Source organism: Danio rerio, chromosome 10, assembly GCF_052040795.2.
Source record: "Danio rerio strain M-AB ecotype USA chromosome 10, GRCz13ab, whole genome shotgun sequence".
Lineage (NCBI taxonomy): Eukaryota > Metazoa > Chordata > Actinopteri > Cypriniformes > Danionidae > Danio > Danio rerio.
The window spans coordinates 39,150,882-39,172,510 of NC_141030.1; the positions used below are offsets into that span (position 1 = coordinate 39,150,882).

The following is a 21,629-nucleotide window of genomic DNA, read 5'->3' on the forward strand; positions in this document are numbered from 1 at the left end:
ATTCCTAATGATTCACTCCCTGTTATCTGATACTTGTTGTGTTTTTACCCACTGTCTCTATGACTAACAGACAAGAACAAATCTGCATCTGCTATGTATCTACAGTAGTTTACCTATAAGAGCACTCAGAATTAAACTATATACAGTTGAATACAGAATTATTAGCCCCTCTAAATTTTATTTTTCCCCAATTTCTGTTAAATGGAAAGAAGTTCACGTTTCTAAACATAGTTTTAATAGCTAATTTAAAGTCTAAACTAGGCTAATTGGGATAGGCAAGTTTTAGCTAAGTCAGTGTATTCACCTTATTCTCCGCGTACAAGTGGGCGTAGCCATTTGAATCTTTTTGGCTGGAGACTTCCGGTCTCATTCACTTCCATTAATTTTGAGATGTTCAAAACAGCTCGTTCTGCTGTTTGATGTTGCAAACTGATATTTTCTTATTATATGTGTTTGCTTTGTTTGCATAATCATGAAAACACTTGTTTGAAGAGCAAGTAGTGTGACACTTTTCTGCAATTTACTATTCCTAATCATTTCTCCCATAGGGAGCTGAATCGGAAGTTCTAAAACAATCGCAACAACGAGTGCACTTCCACATTGAAGAATGAGGTCAATAACACTGGTTTGTTCTGTAGACAATTGAAAAATTGGTTAAGAGGGTTAATAATTTTGACCTTAAATTAAAAACTGCTTTTATTTAAGCCCAAATAAAACAAATAAGACTTTTTCCAGAAGAAAAAAAAAAATTATAGGAAGTACTGTGAAAAATTCCTGAATCTGTTAAACATCATTTATACAATTAAAAATAATTTAAAAAGAAAAAATAATCACTGGAGGGTGAATAATTTTGTAACTCCATATACACACACACACACACCCGTGCATATGCGGCAGAATGAGTGCATGACTATGGAGATGACTGTGTGTTGAAATGTGTGTAGTTGAGGTCTGGAAGTAATCAGGTTGCGGGCAGAGCTCCAGCGCCCCCGACCCATGATGCAACTGCAGTGGTGCGGGTGATGGGGAACAGACAGACAGAGAGGGGGAGGGGAGCGTCTCCAAGAAACAGCGACACTCAAGGAACTTTACTGTGGAAAATATGCCACTGCACTCTCCAGGTCACGGATTTAATGCAAGGTCAAGCAGACGATTTGCAACTAGTGAAACACACACACACACACACACACACAACAACTTGTTTTGGAGTGGAAAGAGAACTTCCTTTTTAATTATAATCGTGTAGAAAGTGTTTGGAAAACTTTTTCTTTCATTGCTTTATAAGTTTTGCTTTTTGTTACAACAGTACTGTAGTTACAACAGATATATTTTAAGGGGACAGTTCACCCAAAAATGAAAGTTCCAGCATAATTTATGCTTCCATTACTTGTTCCAAACCAGTTTAAGTTTCTTTCTACTAGTGGTCACAAATCTTTATTCATTATTTTTTGTCACGGATCGAACCATTTTTTGGATCAACCAAAAACGGGAGGAGACAAATGTACTTTGCTTTCTATTTATTACAGAAATAGCACTGCAAGAAACTTTTGGTTTTAACCAACAAAACTCAGAACCTGTAATTTTATTAAAAATTAAATGAAGAAATAATCAGTTGAATAAATGAAAATTGTAAAATATTCAGTACTGTGAAAAATTCACTGTTACTGTTACTGTTGCTAATAACTCTAAATCTTTAAATCTAGCATTATAAGTTGTACAACCCACATTTATTTTTAGTCTTATCTTCAATAAATGATAAAGTTATTTACTCATAAAACGTCATGTTTCATTTCTAGACGAGTCATTTTTGAAGATTTTTTCAGTGGCACATTTTTGATGGCTAGTTGTCGCCACCTATTGGTTAAATAATTTAATTTAACTTTCATTTTTGAGCTTCGTTAAATGGATGGTTCAATACAATATCATATTTTAAACTTTGGCTGATGTGTAATGTAGCTGTGTGAACACAAACAACATCTCTGAATGTAATACTCTCATAGTTCAATGCAGAGGGAGACATTGGCTTTTACAGAGTTAGCTTAGCAAAGCCTACAGCAAATGAACTTTGGGGACTACAAAAAAGTACATCAGGGTTAATGATGTCATAAACCCTTCAGGTTTGCAGCTTATTGCATTTGAAGCTTATCTACGAATCACAGCACATTATGTTAGCTGACAAATCAGAGCCTCTTGAGGGCATGTCTTCAGAGGAACTAGGAAATATGAAAGTTGTTTTCACGTTAGCTGAGTAGCTGTACATAATCAAAGTAGGACATATGAAAAAAATGATGTGAATTTTTACAATTGAAAGCATGAGCGCACATTACTTTGCATCTTATAAAATACAACCAAGCCTTAAAAATACACTCTTAAACCACCGCTTTAAATGCATATGACGGTGACTTAAATCTTTACCATAGACATCAGTGGTTTTATCTAAACTGTTATCTCAGTACTTCTGTGTTATTTGACTATTTGTAACTTCATAACTATCTAAAACACTAAAGACTCAATCTCTTTCTTGATTATTGCGTTTTTCAAACAAAGATTTGAATGCAGCGATTGGAAGGATTAATAAACACATGCAAATCACCATCATTTATCATTTGTGTTGCGTGGGTGTTGAGATCCCAACCTTTTAATGATTAATCGTGACGCTTAAACTGAATGCATTGCTCCTGGCTAAACGGGTAGTGACAGAAAACACCTTTAATAACCTAAGAAACCCTCCACATCCCAAATATCCTACCACAACTTCTTCCATCATCATTATATTTTACAGGAAAGCCTAAATGTGTTTCATACATGTGACTTGAATGACACGAGAGGCGATCTCTCTGTGATCATTACAAATTTAGGATTAATCTACAAGTAAAAATAAAATTTATTAATTCGCGGGTCACGTGTGTTCCGAACCGTTGGTTGTGATCTGTTACACCCCTACTTTCTGCAACTGAATACAAAATAAGATATGTTGAATAATGCTGTTTGCAGACACACTTTGACTACCTTAGTAATTTGTCCATACTATCCCACTATGGAAGGCAATGGGTGCCATAATCAGCATTTTTCAACATCTTTTCCTTTGTGTTCAACTGAAGAAGGAAACTTACCGTATGAAGGCTTAAAACCACACGAGGGAGAATAAATGATGAGGTAATGTAAAATTTTGGGTGAACTATGCCTTTAATGCATGTTTACTAAAGCTGCTAGTAAACATAGTAGCTGCATCCGAAATCGCCTACTACTCAGTAGGTACTGCTTCTAAATTTATATTTACTACTCGACCATTAGAAAACTATGGTCTGTACAGTGAATGTGAGTAGTATAAATGGACATACTACATCCGCCATTTTGTCATGATCATGTGACCTACCAGTTTTCAGTAGTCGCTTCACTCCCATTCATGAATTCTCTCGCGGGACATTATGGGATAACATGGCATGCATCGGATGCGCACTTTAGAATCTCGCCAGAAGTAGTAAGTTATCTGGGTAATTCTCGCATACAGACTACTCGGCCAACTTATTCAGCATATGTTTTATGCAGCGGATGCCCTTCCAGCTGCAACTCATCACTGGGAAACCCCCATACACTCCCATTCACACACATACACTACGGACAATTTAGTTTACTAAATTCACCTCTAGAACTGTGGGGGAAACTGGAGCACCCGGAACAAATCCACGCGAACACAGGGAGAACATGCAAACTCCACACAGAAATGCCAACTGACCCAGCCAAGGCTAGAACCAGCGCCGTTCTTGCTGTAAGGTGACAGTGCTACCCACTGCGCCACCACTCTGCCACCATACTGTTTTTAGCGTACTATAAAGTATGAAAGTATGCTATTTGGGACACATTCTTTACAACTACTAGCAAACTAATTGAAAGGGCTAACAAATTTAATTACAGTTCATTAAACAATGTATTGATTAAAACTGACAAATAATATAAACTAATTAGTTAAATTGATTAATACCTCATTAACAATTAAATATATAAAAATTATATAACAGAAATATATATTTATAGATATACATAAAATATGTGAAGATAACTTATATGACTAAAATCATAAGAAATAATGAAAAAGCATTATATAATCAATCATAATCAATAGATATATATGAAAAAACAAAATGACAAAAGAATTGCACCACTCATACATTTAAAATAAAAATAAAAGAAATTTATATATATATATATATATATATATATATATATATATATATATATATATATATATATATATATATATAAATTCATTTATTTTTATTTTAAATGTATGAGTGGTGCAATTCTTTTGTCATTATATATATATATATATATATATATATATATATATATATATATATATATATATATATATATATATATATATATATATATATATATATAGGTCTATCATATATATATATATATATATTTAGGTCTATCATAAATATATAGGTCTACTAAATTCATATATTCATTCATTTTCCTTCGCCTCAGTCCGTTTATTCATCAGGGGTCGCCACAGCAGAATGAATCGCCAACTTATCCAGCACATGTTTTACACAGCAGATGCCCTTCCAGCTGCAACCCAGTACTGGGAAACCACCATACACGCACATACACTACAGTCTGTTTAGTTTATTCAATTTCCCTATAGCGCATGTATTTGGACTGTGGAGGAAAGTGGAGCACCCGGAGGAAACTTACACGAGCATGGGAGAACATGCAAACTCAGAAATGTCAACCAGGCTGGAACTCGAACCTGCGACCTTCTTGCTGTGAGGCGACAGTGCTAACCACTGAGCCACCGTGTCACCTTCATATGTAGATATTATATTTCATGTGTAATTAGAAAGAAATGGCAGTTAATGTGATGAATTAATCACTGAAACAAGATGAAAAAACTTTGTTAACGTACTTCTAATAACAGTTTAAATTATGCATGCGTGTGTTTTTAGCCATCTGTAGTGGTGTAATTACAGGGCACGTTCAGATGGAAAAAAAGATGGTTTAAAAATCAAGTGATTTCTGTTTTTGTTGGCTCGCAAATATGCAGCCTATAGCTCGCAGTGAAGGGATTGGTATGGTAATTGTTACCAGACCTTCGAGATATGTCACACATTACAGTAAGGAAACAACAAATTAAGTTAAAACAGAGGATGTGTTTTAAGATCAGCCTTATCAGACCTTCAGGATGTAGGTCGAGCAATTTCTGTGAGTCAGAAAAAGTTCAATCCAAGTGAAGTATCCCATGACGTGCCTCGATTTGTATCGGTTGTGAGTCACTGTGTGATCAGCCAAAAGTTGGAGTTGCATTAAAGCAACACTATATGGGTTTTATAACATGGTCTATTTTCTATAATATGCAGTTGATTATATTCTGTGTGATTTTTTTGCCTGTGACAATTTTTTGAGGTATCTTTAAAAAATATAACCTGTCATTTTTTTATTCTTTTTTGTTTTTGCTTTCTGTTTTTGTTGTTTTTTACGATTTATACCTTTGTTGTATATCTTTGTACCCTTGTTAATAATTCTAATAAAAAATATAAGTTGCACTAAAGCGCGTTCTTGATCCAAGTTGCGCGTTACAGCTCAAAGGAGGCGTGTCCGCGTGCACGCCACGGTCCTGCCGCACTGAGTATCGGGTCTGTCCTCTTTGTCATGCTAAACTGACCGGACGGAGAGAGAGGGAGAGAGCATCATTCTCCTCCTGAGACTTCTTCTTCAATGGGACTTTAAATAAAGGTTAGTTTTATTCCTTCAGCCGCCGAGAAAAGTCAATTCGGGTTTACGTTTAACTGTTTGGATAGTTCCATTCAGAGTTAAATACTTGGGAAGATAATATGCTGTTTTATGTGTAGGAAAGGGATATATTCGGATATATTCTTGATCGTTTTGTGTTGGTTTTGTTGTGTAGTAATGTAATTTGGGGAACTTTAGACTGTCAAACACGACGTGACGCGAGACAGTGCTGTTCAAACAGAGACGCGCGTGGGGTTGTTTGTTCTGCGGGCACGCGAGCAGATTGTTGATATTTAACCCGCTTAATCCCGGTTTATTAAAGCGATTAGCGGTCACTGAGGTAACAGACCCACTGTTATCATACTACTACTTTAACTTCTTAGCTTCAATTGTTTCATTTTTGTTTGTTTAAAATGGCTAAAACTTAAATTCTAATGTTTTTCCTCAATTTAGGTTTGTATGCTTAATTTTAAAGGGTTGTTTATTGTTGTTTTGTTGTTTTAAATTTACATTCAAATAATTTTAAGTTATATTACAGGTATAGTAACTGTTTAACTAATTTACTTTTTTATTTTTTATTTTGAAATATGCTACCTGGTTTTGTTTATTAGTATTTTTTAGTCTTTTTTATTACTTAAAGACATAGTTCACCCAAAATAAAAACATACTCACTATTTATTTGTCCTGAAGTGGGTCCATACATTTATGAGTTTCTGTATTCTCTTTAACACTAAAGACTGTGTTTTAAAGGAAACTGAAAACCTGTAAACCATCAACTTCCTTAGAGAAAACAAATACTAAATACTATGGACTTCAACCAGCATTCTTCAAAATATCTTCTTTTGAGTTTTACTGTGTTCTTTTGAGGACTTTCCGTTTTAAGTGAACTGTCCCTTTAATACCTTTTATCATTGAATTAAACATGTACAAAAGTGTTTGTTAAGTATAGTTTTTGTCAAAATACCATAGTTAATATGGTAAAATCTGGTAATTTAGCATAGCTATTAAAAAAAAACAAGATCCTATATTACTTTATTATGGTTTTATTGAAGCATGTAATCAATTATAGAGTTTGAAAAACCCATACAGACCAATGTTATGAAACATTTGAGAAAATGGTTCCCCTCAGTGTTTATAGTTGTAGATATTTTATTATATCACAGGATTTGATGGAAACAGTGGTAACCATAATAATGTTAGGGTCAGTTGGAGGAAAGAAGGAGTGCTTTGGCTCTAGAATTGGACTTGGAAAGTTTACAGACTTATAGAGATGGAAAACATGCCAATGGTCAAACTCAGAAAAAAAGAAATCTTTGTGCATGGCATTTTTTGTTCAGTTTAAACAAGCTTTATCACTTCGGCAGGGTCTTTGTGCTGTAAGGATGACAAGTGCTGCAAATCATTAAACAGAGAATGAATGTGGTTTGTACAGGCCCTGGCTCTGGAAATCCCAGAGTTTAACAAAAACTCACTAGCAGACTTTTTCCCAGGACCGTAAACTAAAGCAAGCTGTTAAACATAAGTGAGCAGTGATTACGCGCACATGATACCATTATGGAGACATATAGTATGTAATTGCACACTCCTCCAGTCCAAGACCACGCTGATCAGATGATGTGCGTCTGGCCGGGAGGGAAGCGAGTCTTTCCGTATGCTGGAGAGTTTCTTTGGTGTCAGGCAGTGATGGAGTGAGTGTGAGAGAGAGATCACAACTGAACTGAGAATTTGGCACGTTTGAGAGAGTCTGTTATCACATATCATAACATTTCAGCTGACGTACATCATCACCTTGTTCCTGCATTGATTTAACATAAATTCAAACAACTGTTAACAAATGCAATGGAGAAAATTCCCAGTGCTCTGCCCCTGTCTCTTTAAAGCACTGTAAAAAGCTTTTTATGTGGTGAATCAAATGAACTTTCTAGTCATCTCAATATGTTACATCAGTCAAACTGACTATAAATATGAAGTTAACCTTTGCATAACTAAAAAGATTTGAGTTTAACCTTATTACAATTAGCTAAAATAACATGAAACATTTGTTGTCGTGACTGACTTACAGTGAGGGACAGTTCACCTAAAAATTAAAATTGTTATCATTTACATTTTACTGTAAAAAATACTAGGTTCAACACTATTCCTTCGTGTTGTCCCAACACAAATCTTTTAAGTTAACTTCATTTTTTTCTTCAAATTTAAGTATATAGAACATAAAGCAATTAAGTTATAAAAAAGCTTCAAGAATTGTGTTAATTTAGCTCATTATAAATATGAAGTTGGAACAAGCAGTGTTGATTGAGCAAGAAGTGTTGTTTCAAACCTTTAAGAGTTTCTTTTTTCTGTTAACCATGAAGAAAGTCATTTTGAAGAATAATGGAAACCGATAACTATTGATATCCATAAAAAACACATTGTCATGATTGGTAGGGTGGGGAAAGGAGCAAGGACTCAAGTACAGAGGAAATGATGGGTTTTTAAAATAAAATAAACAGCAAAACAAACTACATTTAGGGGCAAAACATTAACATAAAAACAAACAAACTTGACTGGGCAGGACTGGCAAGGATCAGGGCTGGACAAACAGGACACGACTCGACGGGATACGACATATGACGAACTGGCACAGAACAGCAGACAAGAGGAGACTATAAACAGAAAGAATTAACAAACTAATAGGTGAACATAATAAACTAATAATAGGTTAACAAGGAGGGTGGGACTGAACAAGAGATGAGACAGCACATAACACAAAGACACAACACAAGCCGTGTGCTCGTGTAAAACAGCGGTCCGTTCTTGGAACTTGGATTACTGAGCTGGATATGGTAATTGATGATGAGCCTGACGCGGGAACACTGCCCGAGTGCCGTACAAAGATGAATACAATGACAGAAAATGAGTGCTCGACCCGAGAATACTCGAGCCGAGCACAACATACTAGATAAGACAGGACTAGTGTCTGGACTCAAAACAAGAACAAAAGCGAATTGGCAGAATCCTGACACAAATACATGGAAGTCAATGGTTAACGATTTTCAACATTGTTGTGTTCACACTAAAAATATTTATGCTACTTATTCAAACTGCTTTTGTAAAAGTGTTTAATTGTTTTTGTACTTGTTGTAAAAGTAAATTTAATTGTTTTATGATCTGTCGACTTAAATTTGTAAAAACAATCAGGTTAACTAAACCCTTTTGTGTTGGGAAAACATGTCGGATTTTTGTGAAACCTATGACTTTTTTTACAGTGTAGCAGAACAAAAATCCCTCAAACTGTTTGGAATAAGTCATGGCTGAGTAAACAATGACAGAATTAAAATTTTCAGCTGAACTATCACGTTAAGACTGTTGTCTCAGCCTTTGTTGGTTTAGAGGAAAGCCAGAGCTTTCTCAGGTGGCTGGCGACGGTGAACTCACGGTGAAGGATTGTGTCGCTGACAGCGTAAATGGATCCCCCTCTTCCTGTACAGACTCCTCACGGGCCGCCGCCGCAGACTGCAGGAGTGGGCTGAGCAGGAGAGTTTGATGAGAGTTTGAGTGTGCTTCAGGAAAAGCCTGTGTGCTTACAGCATGCCTTTCTCAAATGGATTATTACACATGTGGTGTATTGGAGAGGCAGAGAGCATTTGTTTGAGGGAGTTTTGTTATGGAGAGGGCCCCAGTTATTTTCCAAAACACTCCCCAAATCTGCTGATGTTTTGAGTTTCATGTACAAATTCTTTTGTTTTAGCTACTTAATCTCATTATACACTCTTAAAAATGAATTGTTTTATTCCACAGTTCCTAAAATGTGCGTGTTATTTTACATTTGAGCAATTTTACAACCAGGGGTGGAAAAATTTGAAAATATTCAGCTCTTACATTAGTAATGTTTCTATTAGGGTGAACATTTGTAAAAACTAAAGAAACTGTCCACTTTTCCAGACTTTTGTTGAATTGAAAGGTTTCATAGTTGTTTAAAGTTCTTACATTCCTTATTGTCATACATCAGGATGGATTGACAAGATTACTCCCAAAGCAGGCTCTTTGAAAACATGTACCCTGGTTCAAATGTTAATAAAATGTTAAGAATGTTTTGTTGGGTGGCATGGTGGCTCAGTGGTTAGCCCTGTCACCTCCCAGCAAGAAGATCTCTGGTTTGAGTCTCAGCTGGACCAGTCGACATTTCTGTGTGGAGTTTGTATGTTCTTCCCGTGTTCATGTGGGTTTCCTCTGGGTGATCTGGTTTCCCCCACAGTCCAAAGACATGCGGTATAGTTGAATAGGGTAAGCTAAAATTGGCCATAGTTTGAGTGTTTCCCAGTACTTGGTTGTGGCTGGAAGGGCATCCTCTGTGGAAAACATATGCCGAAGTACTTGGAAGTTCATTCTGCTGTGGAGACCCATGTTAAATAATGGGATAAGCTGAAAAGAAAATGAACGAATGTTTTTTTTGTTGCATGTTTTAGATGACAAATCCACTAGAGGGCGCTGTCTACAATGTTGTAAAGCTAAAATTCTATGATTTGTTGTACGTTTCTAATACTTTCCCTACTTATAGACTTTGTTGTACAGATCACCCTGAACCAGCGAATCCCTGACCTAAACCCTTACCTAAACCCAACCAATAGTGTTTTCTAAAACAAGCATAAGAGATCTCATGTAAACGCCTTAATCTTATTATTGTCTTATTCAGATTAAGGCAAACAGTTCGATTACTGATGTCCATGTAAACGTAGTCAATGTCACTTATAAAATTTGAAGAGAAAAAAGAGCAGTCAATTCATGTGTTGAGTGTCTGTGTTTGCACACATTCAAATATTTTTGAGAGCTCATTGCACAAGCATTTTATGATTAATAACACTTTTGTTTTTTTAAAAGTGTAATTACTAATGTGCAGCATAGAGTCAGACACAGCTGCTTTTTTCATGTAAAACATTTCCCATCATGCATTCTTATACCATTTATTTGGTTGGCCAGTTTGGTTAAATTGCTTTCTCATCTCAACCAAACTGCTCCAGAGTCAGTGTTGCCAGATTGTGTGGTTTTGAATTGGATTGTGCGGGTAAAAAATGGCATTGGCGGGTTGACAAAATTTGGGAGGTTTTGAATGGTAAATTTTACATGGAACTTATTTAACAAAACATAACTCTGTGCATAGCGTAAACCGTGAGGGCTCACCCACAAGAGAAGGTGAAGGAAAGTTCTATTAAAATCTGACTCCCTGGACAAATCTGACTCCCCCTCGCATGCCTGTGCATCACGCAGCACCTGCAGTTAAACTTACAGCCGTTTATCATGACACTTATCGATAATTTTGTTCTGAAATTGACAACAAGAACAAACACAGAAGCTTTGTCTGATTGACAAGAATAACCTAGTTATGTTCAAAATACTTTTAAAAAGCCAAATGAAACTAATTTATTAAAGTAAAACATACTCTAATACAGTGTTTCTCAACCACATTCCTGGAGGACCACTTGCACTGCATGTTTTGGATGTCTCCTTTGTCTGTCTCACCCATTACAGGTATTTAATTTTCTCCTAATGAGCTGATAATCCGAATAAGGTTTGGTTAAGGAGACATGGAAAATGTGCAGAGATGGTGGTTCTCTAGGAACGTAGTTGAGAAAGACTGCTCTAGGTAGTGTAATCTACACAAAGTTAAGTGCAGTGCCTGGGTGAGAGGGGGCAGTGTTTCGATGCGATCCGGTTATATTGCTGGTGTTGTTTGCTGTATGGTTAAAAATTATGACAGTTAAAGTAACTAGGTTAGTTTTGATTTAAATAAATTAAAATTAAATAAAATATTAATCTAATATTTTGGGTGGGGTTTTTTTTTTTGCGCTTTTTGGTGGGTTGTGGATAGCTTTTGGGCTGGAAAAAGTCAGCTGTATCTGGCAACACTGTGCAGAGTTCATCTTTAGTTGAGTTCAAGATGCTTAATTGTTTTTGTGTGAATCTGAGCATGATTGCAGTGTAAAAAAAAAAAAACCTTAAACCTAGAAATTGCAACAGGTTTTCAAAAGATCCAGCATAGCATCTAACCCAGAGGTGGGCAAACTACTGCCCGTGGGCAGTATATGCAGCTCGCTAAACACTTTCATCCGGTTCGTGAGGAAGTTTTTACACTGCTGCTTCTGAGTAACGGTTTGGTTTCAGATTTAGTAAATTATTGATGCAATACAATTTCCCAGAGATGGGTTGCAGCTGGAAGGGCATCCACGACGTCTGGCTAATCAAGCTCCCTCTTAGGCCCCGTTTACACTAGTGCGTTTTAGTTTTAAAACGGCATTGTAGAATGAAAACGATCCGCGTCCACACTCGCGTTTTACCCAGCGTTTCTGAACAGATCTCCGTCCACACCAAAACGCTGAAAACGCACATCACGTGACCACACACACACTCTCGGGCAAGCGCTCCAGCATTTCTACCCAGATGAGAGCTCTGCTTGTCGGACTGCTCATCACGCATCTCCCGCTGGATCTAATCTCACTATATTTGCTAAACGTGATTATTTCATTCATGTTCTTTATCCAACGACATAGGCCAAGCTGGCTTTGGTCATTGGAATCTATTAAGTTACTTGTTCACGGGTAACATGTTTTGGTTAAGCGCAAAGATAAGTTAATGATTAATCCAGGTACATTGACTGATCGCTTGCCTTTATTTCCTACAATTTATAAACTTATTGTATGTTATACTTTTATAATTATCGATTATTAAAACTGTTATTCAGCAAATTAGAGAGGGTGCGTTTCGTATTTTCACTGAAAATGGAAGGAGGCAGTTGTTATCGGCTCCGTTTTGTTATAAATATCCACATAGTGAAGATGACGCTCATATATGCAGCACGACGCCTCAACATTTCTGCTGTCTGTTAAGTTGCTAATATTAAAAAGAAAATAGTCAGTTCCTTAAATCATGTTTACATTTTATTGTTGAGAAAGTGAAACAACGTAGCCAAGGTGATGTGAATGAAGTTATAAAGTACACTGTTCCCTTTGAAGATTTACCCGTGTCCTCTGTATGTTTTACATATCAAACTAAGAAGGGGGAGACTGCAGCCTTGATCAAACTTGCGAAGTCTTAACTTACAAGAGGATGCAAGACTGAACTGTGTGTGGGCTACTTAATATTGAGGAAAAGCCCCAATCAGAGAGGCGAACGCCAGCAGCCCCGCCTCCGTTTTCAAATGTCTCCGTCTTTCCCCATCCACACTGAGACGGAGCAGCTGCGTTTCAGAATGAAAACGGCCTTTCCAGCGTTTTCAAAAAGCTCCGTTTTCGGCGCTCGAGAACTCCGGCGTAGTGTGGACGGATGGCGTAACCGTAGCAAAACTTATGCGTTTTCAAACTAAAACGCACTAGTGTAAACGGGGCCTCAGACAAAATGCCAGACTCATTATAGGCACCACACAATGGGTCTCAGGTGAGATGACCCTCCCACCAATCTGCATTCGTGCAGGCTCTGCAAATCACAAAGACAAAAACAAACAGGTCCCACATGGGACCTAAAATTGACTCTGAATGTCGTGTGTTTAAGGAAAAATGGACAACAAATTACTTCTTCACCAATATCGGACTGAAAGCGGTATGTTTAAAAAGTATTGCTGTTTTTAAGACTACAACGTAAGTTGGCATTTTTCACGCAAACATTTAAATTATTTGAATGTGTTAACATGAGATTTTTTTCTGTCAGACAATATCTTTTCTATTCTCCACTGTAAAAAATTATTACATTATTACTTATAATTATTATTGTTATTATTATTGTTATTATTATAATATTTAAAATTATTTGATTGTTTTATGATGATTGATGAGTAAATATAAGTAGCAGTGCAAATCAATTTCACTTGTAAATAACTCGATAATTACTATTTAAAAAATGTGTTAATGTGACATGTTTCTGTCCGATAGTACATGTTCTATGCATACTGCCACTATAAATAAAAGTTATATTTTGAAAGATTTGAGATGTGGCCCTTCACTTGGTTTGCAAAACTTGATGTGGCCCTTGGGTTTTAAAAGTTCACCACTGATCTAACCTGTTGGGTCAAAGAGTTTGTATGTGACAAATACACCTAAAATCCCTTTTAAAACCTTTTGTGCATTATTTATATGAATACGTTTTCCATTTGAGGACATTTCCAGAAGGAGGTTTTGTCAGATTAAGCTGACTTCTGGAGATAAAATCAGCAGTAAAAAGTGAGGAGAGGGGGGAAGAGAGAGGATGTGCCCCAGACTTAAGGGGAAAATCAGTCCTGTGGATTAAAATCTGCTGAAAGTAGACTCTGCAGACTTTGGTTGAGAAGAAACTTCAAGCAGCAGTTGAAATCCGAGCTCCTTCTGGATCTGTTTTTTGACTTAATCAAGAGGCTGTCTTTCTGTTTCTGTTTTGTTGAGCTGAATTAATTTCAAGACACAAAGAGGGAAAATAGTTTGGTCTTTTGAATACCTCTTATGTAACTTCATTTGGCAAAACTTTAATACTACCAGAGAATGTGTATCATACTTGAGGGCTTGTACGTCTGAGGTAATGATTTATTGCTGCTTCATTTCCTTACCAGTGCCTTGGACTCACTTCTTTTAATGTTAAAATGACTATGTGTATGTGATGTGGTTCTCCTCAGGGTGCACTGTTTGTCTGGGTGAATCTTTTTTTCACTTCAACCACCCAGAAGAGTTGAATCGCATGAGGAACATGCTGCCAGAAAAGACTGCAGGTCCTGCGCTGTCCCTCAATACGGGTGAGCGACATCTTTCTCCACCTTTCAGCTCTTGGCTTTGGATCTTTTCATAAACAGAGTCATTTTGCTCGCAGCCTAATTGGCCTCCTTCATTATCATGCCGCAGACTGTTTTATACACAGGAAGAGTGCAATTCTCTGCCATCTGTTCTGCTCTTCTGCGCTATTTTGTGTTTGTTTGCTTGCTTGTTAAACATGTAAATATGCTCATCAATCTCAATCAGTGTTGTTTTCCTCTCTCTCCAGTCACTCTTAAACATTACCTTTCATTTTCCATAAATAGAGTACAAATCTGGACCATGAGCTCTTAGAAGTTAGGGATCTGTTAAACAAAAGTCAGTGAAAGGAGGTGCTGGACTTTAATGTGAACGTTGAGTTTTAACTTCAAAGGTCAAACTGAATATCACATGAGATCCTTTCATTTCTGCTCAGTTTTTATTAGGTGTCTAAGAACAGTTAAGAAAAATGTTTTAAAACAGTGTTTGGTGTTATTAGTTATAAAGTAAGGGATTACTTTTCGTTTATAGGTTACTTAATTATTAGTTACTTATAATGAACTTGCCTTAAATATTGTACATACATTAAACAGTTATATATAAATCAATTCAGAGAAGCAGAGTAATTGTATTTTTTGTTATACAAAAATATTTGGCAGAATAATTCATTTTTTCAGCTTAAGAATGTAACATTTATCAAGATGATTGAGCATGCTTATAATGAAGTGAGAAATTAGTTTAAGGCAAAAATGCCCAAACTAGGGCTAAAGTTGGCCCATGGTAACCTTTGATTTGCCCCACCATCCAATCTGACAGGAGAATGATGGGGAGAGTTGGGGTTAATTATTTTACCTGAGATTGTCATTTCTATTTCTATAACCTTTTTGATTGTTTGTTATATTGCTGAACTAAAACAAAACGCTAACTTAAAATTAAATGTTTAATTTAAACGTTGTGATTGAATCTGATTATTAAAAATGTTAATACTGTCACAGAGAGCAATGCAGAAGCCATCAGCGATGCATCAAATCAAGGCAAAACAGGTGCAGCTTGACTCGTGTATTTGGCATTGTATTCCATTCTCTTATAAATATGATTTTTTTGTTTACTGCATTAGTTCATATAAATCAATGTTCATTAGTTATTTTTACATTTTATTAATTTCCCATGGCAACTTTAATTGGCTTATTTACCTTCAGCCCAGAGCTCTCAATCCAGTTTGGTTTTTGGCCTTTCATAAGAAAACGTTTGGGCACCCCTGGTGGTGTTTAGGGTGTACGTTCAGAAATTTTAGCATATGTATAAGAAACAATAAAATAAGCAAATTTGTCAATATATGGAGTGTATGACATAATGAGAGTTTACATGGACACTAGTAATCCAGTTTTAATAGGATTAATACTTTGATTAGGAGTCTACCATGTAAACATTGATTTTTGATTCATTTAATCCAGTTATGGTCATAATCCAACTAAACAGAGATGACACTATTCTCTGCACCTACTGAGTCAGTGAAGGACCACAGACACATACATCACAAAATGCTGAGTTTTTTTCTTCCTTTCGGCGTGTGGTATCAAATTCCATTAAAACTTGTCCAGCAGTCCTTACCTGTACTCGCATCCAATATCTTGTTTGTTAAAGAGGCATGAATGAAATGTTCCTGAACGAAAGTGAAACTGCCGAACTGCAGTTAAAGTCGACAAAGTAAAAATGAAACACCCGAAATGCCATGAGACCCAGGTGCAAAAATGTGAATAGTGTGAATAATTAATCAAATTATGTGCTAAAACATGTAAAATGGGATTATGAAAAGAACATTAAAAAAGCAACTCATATAAACAAATCATATCATTTTATTGTCTTAATCAGATTAAGGCAAATAATCTAATTACTGATGTCCATGTAAACATAGTCATTCTGTCATTAATTTGAAACTTTAAGTGGTTTTATTAAATTTAACAATAGGTTTTTGTTTGACCTAAATTTACAGAATTTAAATAGTTGTGTTTTTGTTGTCTATATCAGGGGTTCCCAAACTTTTCAACCCACCACCCCCAAAATAACAATGCCAGTGACTCCCGCCTTCATAATCCCCAGAAGTGGTTATAAATATACAAATATTGCAAACACAACAATAGGCCTATATGAACACGAGCATATTGACAACACAAAAAGTTTAAAAAAACCATAGGTTATAATTTACATAATGATTTATTAATTTGTTTATTTAATATTAAGCTCAACTAAAGAGACGGGTGGGCACAATGTTTTCAGCACAAGTCTATTCTTGGTTTGATTTTAAAGAATGCCACTCAGAGACCATCCTCAGTGTTCAGGTGTGGCCTGTAGTTATTTTTAATGTATTTGATTGCCATAAAGGTGTCAGAAAGTTTAACCTGTGTTGTTAATTTATTGTAAACTAATAAATAAAAAGCTGATGGCTTTTTATTTGCATGTTGTTGCTTTTGTATGTAACTATTAACTATTTTTATCTTGTGTGAGCTATGAATAAAATATGGTAATTCTAATAGTTTAATACAATTTATTTGACATTTTTGGAATTCATCAAACAACCCCCTGTCATTGTCCTGTGACCCCCCAGGGTGTCCCAACCCCCACTTTAGGAACCACTGGTCTATGTGTAATGAGATTTATAGGGATTTTCAGTAGTATTAAGTCAAGTAATTACTAATAACATAGTTACTTTTCTGACAAATCATTTAGGAAAGTAATTTAAAAGCAATTTTTTATATATGTAATTAATTACTTTTTTAATGTAACTTACCCAACACTGGTTAAAACCCAGCCTAACAATAAATACCTAATTTCCTTCATTTAATCAGAGCAATTAAAATTAGCTTTCACACTAGCTTAATGTTCTTACATAATGTTTTATCTAACAGATCTCATAACAAAAGCATGGGATTTGTGCCTCTACTGCTTTAAAAAGTCATGAGACCCAAAGTGTAACGTGTTCATGGAAAGTGCCATCTCTGCTTTTCTTTCCTTCTTTTCCCTTTCTCTTTCTTTCTCCGTGGGCTTTGTGTTGGCTGAGAGACCTTGAGTTAATACAAACATTCATCTTACCACCATGTAGCCGCAGCTGTACAAATGACCATGTTACCTTGTAAATAAATGACAACGTAAAATCCCTTCCATTTGGCTCCAGGTCAACCACTTAGCTAAAATGATTTACAATCCAAAACGTAGATAAACATGCTGGAATACAGGTGGTCCCAATGTATGTATGTATGTGTGTGTGTGTGTGTGTGTGTCTGTTCGCTGATGAAGACCACCACTGCTCCCACAAATCACACTTTCTGGTTTTGGAGGAGTTCTGACCCGGTTCCTTTCCTCTGCTCCAATGCCAGAAAGTACAAACCCATCCTGGCTTTGGTTCTTCCATTTTTAGAAGGCGCTTTTCCCCCTAAATCTCAAGGAATCCATATTTATGTAGGCTGTGATTTGTATGAGGGTGCTTTTTCAGTTGTGTAGTCAGCTGAGCACATGTGACCCTTGAACTTTTGCAGAACCTAAAAATTAGCCAGAGGCCCAGCGTTTGATTCCTCTGTTTATTTTGTGGCGTTTTGCAAACCTATTTGTGCATGTGTCTATGCAGTGGCGTAGCGCAAAATGCGGAGGCCCCCCTGCAGGGATCGCTGACTGGGCCCCCTGATGAAGAGGGGGGGATACGTCATACGTCAATTTGCATATCACTGATGTCATCACGTTTTACCGTTTCTGTTTGTTTAACAGCCTATGGTTAATAGGGGTATTTATAATTGCACTACACTTTATATAAGCATGTTTATTCACTACATTTATAGCTGTTTAAATACAGTATGTCAGTATAGATGTGTAGTGAATGTGCAGTAATCTCTCATATGTAATAAACTCAGAACAAGTTCAGAAACTGTCACTAAAATATCTGTGATTGTGAACAAGAAAAGAATAAACGGTCCAATTAAATTGTTAAAATAAAGTAGAAGTAGATCGGTTTGACTGTACGAAAGAAATACCTTCACACTGCCTGTGCTAAATCATTTGTCGTCGGTACGCAGAGGGGTGATCTGCTCTCGGGCTCCAGGTGGGAGAGGCTGCTGTAGAGGACTGACTGGGCCGCCTGTCAGTGCTGTGAGGCGGGGGAGGGGCCGGCGGCATCACACGCAGCTCGTTGAGAAGAGTAGGGACGGTACAGTATGGACAAATGACAGTCTACAAAAATCTCCAATAACACACAAAAAAGTCGCTAGATTTGTCGCTAGGGGGGTCTGAAAAGTCGCTAAATCTAGTGACAAAGTCGCTAAGTTTGCAACATTGGCGGCAAGCAATCAGAATGAAGTAGTCCACCGCTTGAGAGGTGTTCAGAGAACACAGACCTGTGAACTTTGGTTCCGACCACAGTTGTTCCCAAGAGTTTGATTATTGCGGTTGCCGGTGGATTTTTAATTATTGAAAATCGCGATAAACCGGGGCCCCCTAATCACGCGGGGCCCCCCCGCGGTGCGTGCCCTGCGGGCCCATCCGCTACGCCACTGTGTCTATGCTGACCTGTCCGAATAAGAAACAAGAGGATCACATTAAGGGTTTGTCATGTAAAAAACTCTTGATTGGTTCCAGTTAAATGCAAAAAAATTGTGGTCTTGTTTTAAATTTGCATGCTTCCAGATGGATCATTTGGCTTGGAAGGAAGTTCCATCATGCATTCTTTCCACCAGATATTAGATGAATTTTTGGTCATATCATGAAGAATCAAAACTTTCTTAGTCTTAAGGCCAGCAATAACAACATAAAAAAAAAAAAAAAAAAAATATATATATATATATATATATATATATATATATATATATATATATATACATACATACATACATACATACATATATTTTTTTTTTTTTTTTTTTTAATGTTGTTATTGCTGGCCTTAAGACTAAGAAAGTTTTGAGCCAACCCAGCGGCAGCAAGGAGGTCAGGTGCTTTGGAGTGTGTTGTGAGCACTACCGAACGCAGAGGGGTGCAGAAGGAGCGCGTGCTGTAGTATTTTTTCCTGGTGAAACGAATGCTTGCAGAATTGGGAAATCCCACACTCAGAGAATCCAACAAATTTAGTTCTGATCACAGATTTAGGAGAAATGTTTCTACTTTCTACTTAATGTTTCAACTACAAAACGCTGTCTGAAGTGGCGCTAGTAATTCCGGTCTTGGGTCACGATACATATATATATACACGATATATACACACACACACACATATATATATACAGTATACACACACACACACACACACACACACATAAATATACACAGTATACACACACACATATATATATATATATACACACATATATATATATATATATATATATATATATATATATATATATATATATATATATATATATGTATATATATATATATATATATATATGTATATATATGTATGTGTGTGTGTGTGTGTGTGTGTGTATACACATAGTAGGCTCTTTTCTTTATTAAAACTTTAACAATTTTTTTTTTGTTCAAACTTGCCTATATAGTAATGTGTCTTGGTAAAAACACATATACAGTTGAAGTCAGAATTATAAGCCCCCCTTTGAATTTTTTTTAATTGAATATATATATTTTTTCCAGATACAACAAAGTTCCATTCCAATGGCGGCTCATTGGTTGGATCCAGCCTCCGCGGCACACGGTCCAAGGCAGAGCTTCAGGAGTTGATGGAGAGCCTGCAGCGGAGGAAATCTGCTTTGGAGGCCAGCTTAAAGGCTACTGCTGACCGTGGGTACCTCACATTATCTCCACCTCCCAGCCCACAGTCGGCTTCTTCCTATCTACAGGACCGTCCACCACTTTCAATACGAGTCCCTTCCCCTTACTCACCCTCCAGTAGTTTGAGCATGCCGCCATCTCCCCACCAATCAGAGCGCCCTATAAGTCCAGTCCCAAACCAAACCCGTGCCAGACACCAATCGCAGGACAGCCTGTTGCTTTGCCACTCTTCAGAAGGGCGGCATCCCAACACTTCAAACCCACTCTTAACTATGTGGAATGGCTCTTCATCCTCCTACGGGAACGATGCTCTTCTTTCATCTCGCAGAGGTCCAAGCGGGGCGGCCAGCATGCCCTCCAGCCCTCGTTTGGGGCGCCGATTGTTAGCACGGGATGGCGAGTCCCCCATTGAACCATCACTTCGCCAAAGGAAATACTCCACCGGCTCTCTGAATGGCCTGGGCGGACATAGTCGCTCTCTGCCCCGGTTGTTTCGAGGAGACGCCCCAATGCTGTCTTTGCCACCCCGACGTACCACCAAACCACGGCGCAGCTTTCCATCCATGGAGAAGCCTCCAGATGTGACTGTGATTGCCAATGTGAACAGCAGCTCACGGAGGGCCAGCCTCTGCTCTGTGGGATCTGCCCCATGCTTGGATCTGGGCGTAGGAGAAAGGCGACTGTCGTTTGGGAAAGGAGGCCTGGGGCCCGGCATGGGGCCGAGGAGGGGCAGCATCAGCTCTCTCAGTGGAAAAGAGGAGCTCAGAGATTACCATCAGAGACAAAGAGATGAGCGACTACGAGAACAGGAAGTGGAGCGACTGGTAAGAAGACCTGCACTCACTCAAAGGAACACTAGTGACACTAACTTTTAGGCTTCAAAGTTTTTGCTTTTGGATATAGGCAATGCAAGGCAAGTTTATTTATATAGCTCATTTCATACACAGTGGTAATTCAAGTGCTTTACATAAACAACAATAAAAGACACACGTATAAGAAATAAAAACAACAAAGAGTAAAAGCTAATAAAAACTAGTGCTGTCGATCGATTTAAAAAAAATTAACTAATTAATCACACTTTTTTTTTAAATTAATCGCGATTAATCGCATTTAAAAGACTGAAACTTGTAATTTTGACTATTCGAATGTAAAATGAATGCAAACGCGAGAAAAAAAAACTATTTAAATTGAAACTAACATTGTTTATTAGAATTTTTGTTTAACTTGTAACACAGATTTCCTCATGTAAACAACAAACCCACAATAAACCATCAAGATCCTGGCTTGAAGGCCATACAGTAATAAAAACACAAGCATGTTAATGCCATTTGAATTTTAAAACAATCAATGCCAATAAAGAAAAAATTATTTCCATGTTGGATTGTAAGTGGA

The 21,629-nt window shown here is 37.0% G+C and overlaps 1 protein-coding gene across 15 annotated transcripts in view; it reads left to right on the forward strand.

Moving 5' to 3' along the window:
- Positions 1-21,629, forward strand: part of phldb2a (pleckstrin homology-like domain, family B, member 2a) — a 79,278-nt gene that overhangs the window by 21,026 nt on the left and 36,623 nt on the right. For 8 of the 15 annotated variants that reach the window (XR_015501335.1, XR_015501334.1, XM_087271052.1 and 5 more), the window contains exons 4-5: positions 14,354-14,470; positions 20,100-21,061. Coding sequence is in view for 12 of the 15 variants with exons in the window: in XM_087271052.1 (XP_087127178.1) it covers positions 14,354-14,470; positions 20,100-21,061 (1,079 nt within the window). In the remaining 3 variants the exon portion in view is untranslated. Of the gene's footprint in view, positions 1-5,644; positions 5,743-14,353; positions 14,471-20,099; positions 21,062-21,629 lie in introns of those variants that run through there. The other 7 variants (XR_015501336.1, XM_087271055.1, XM_087271056.1 and 4 more) reach the window with 1 other exon arrangement.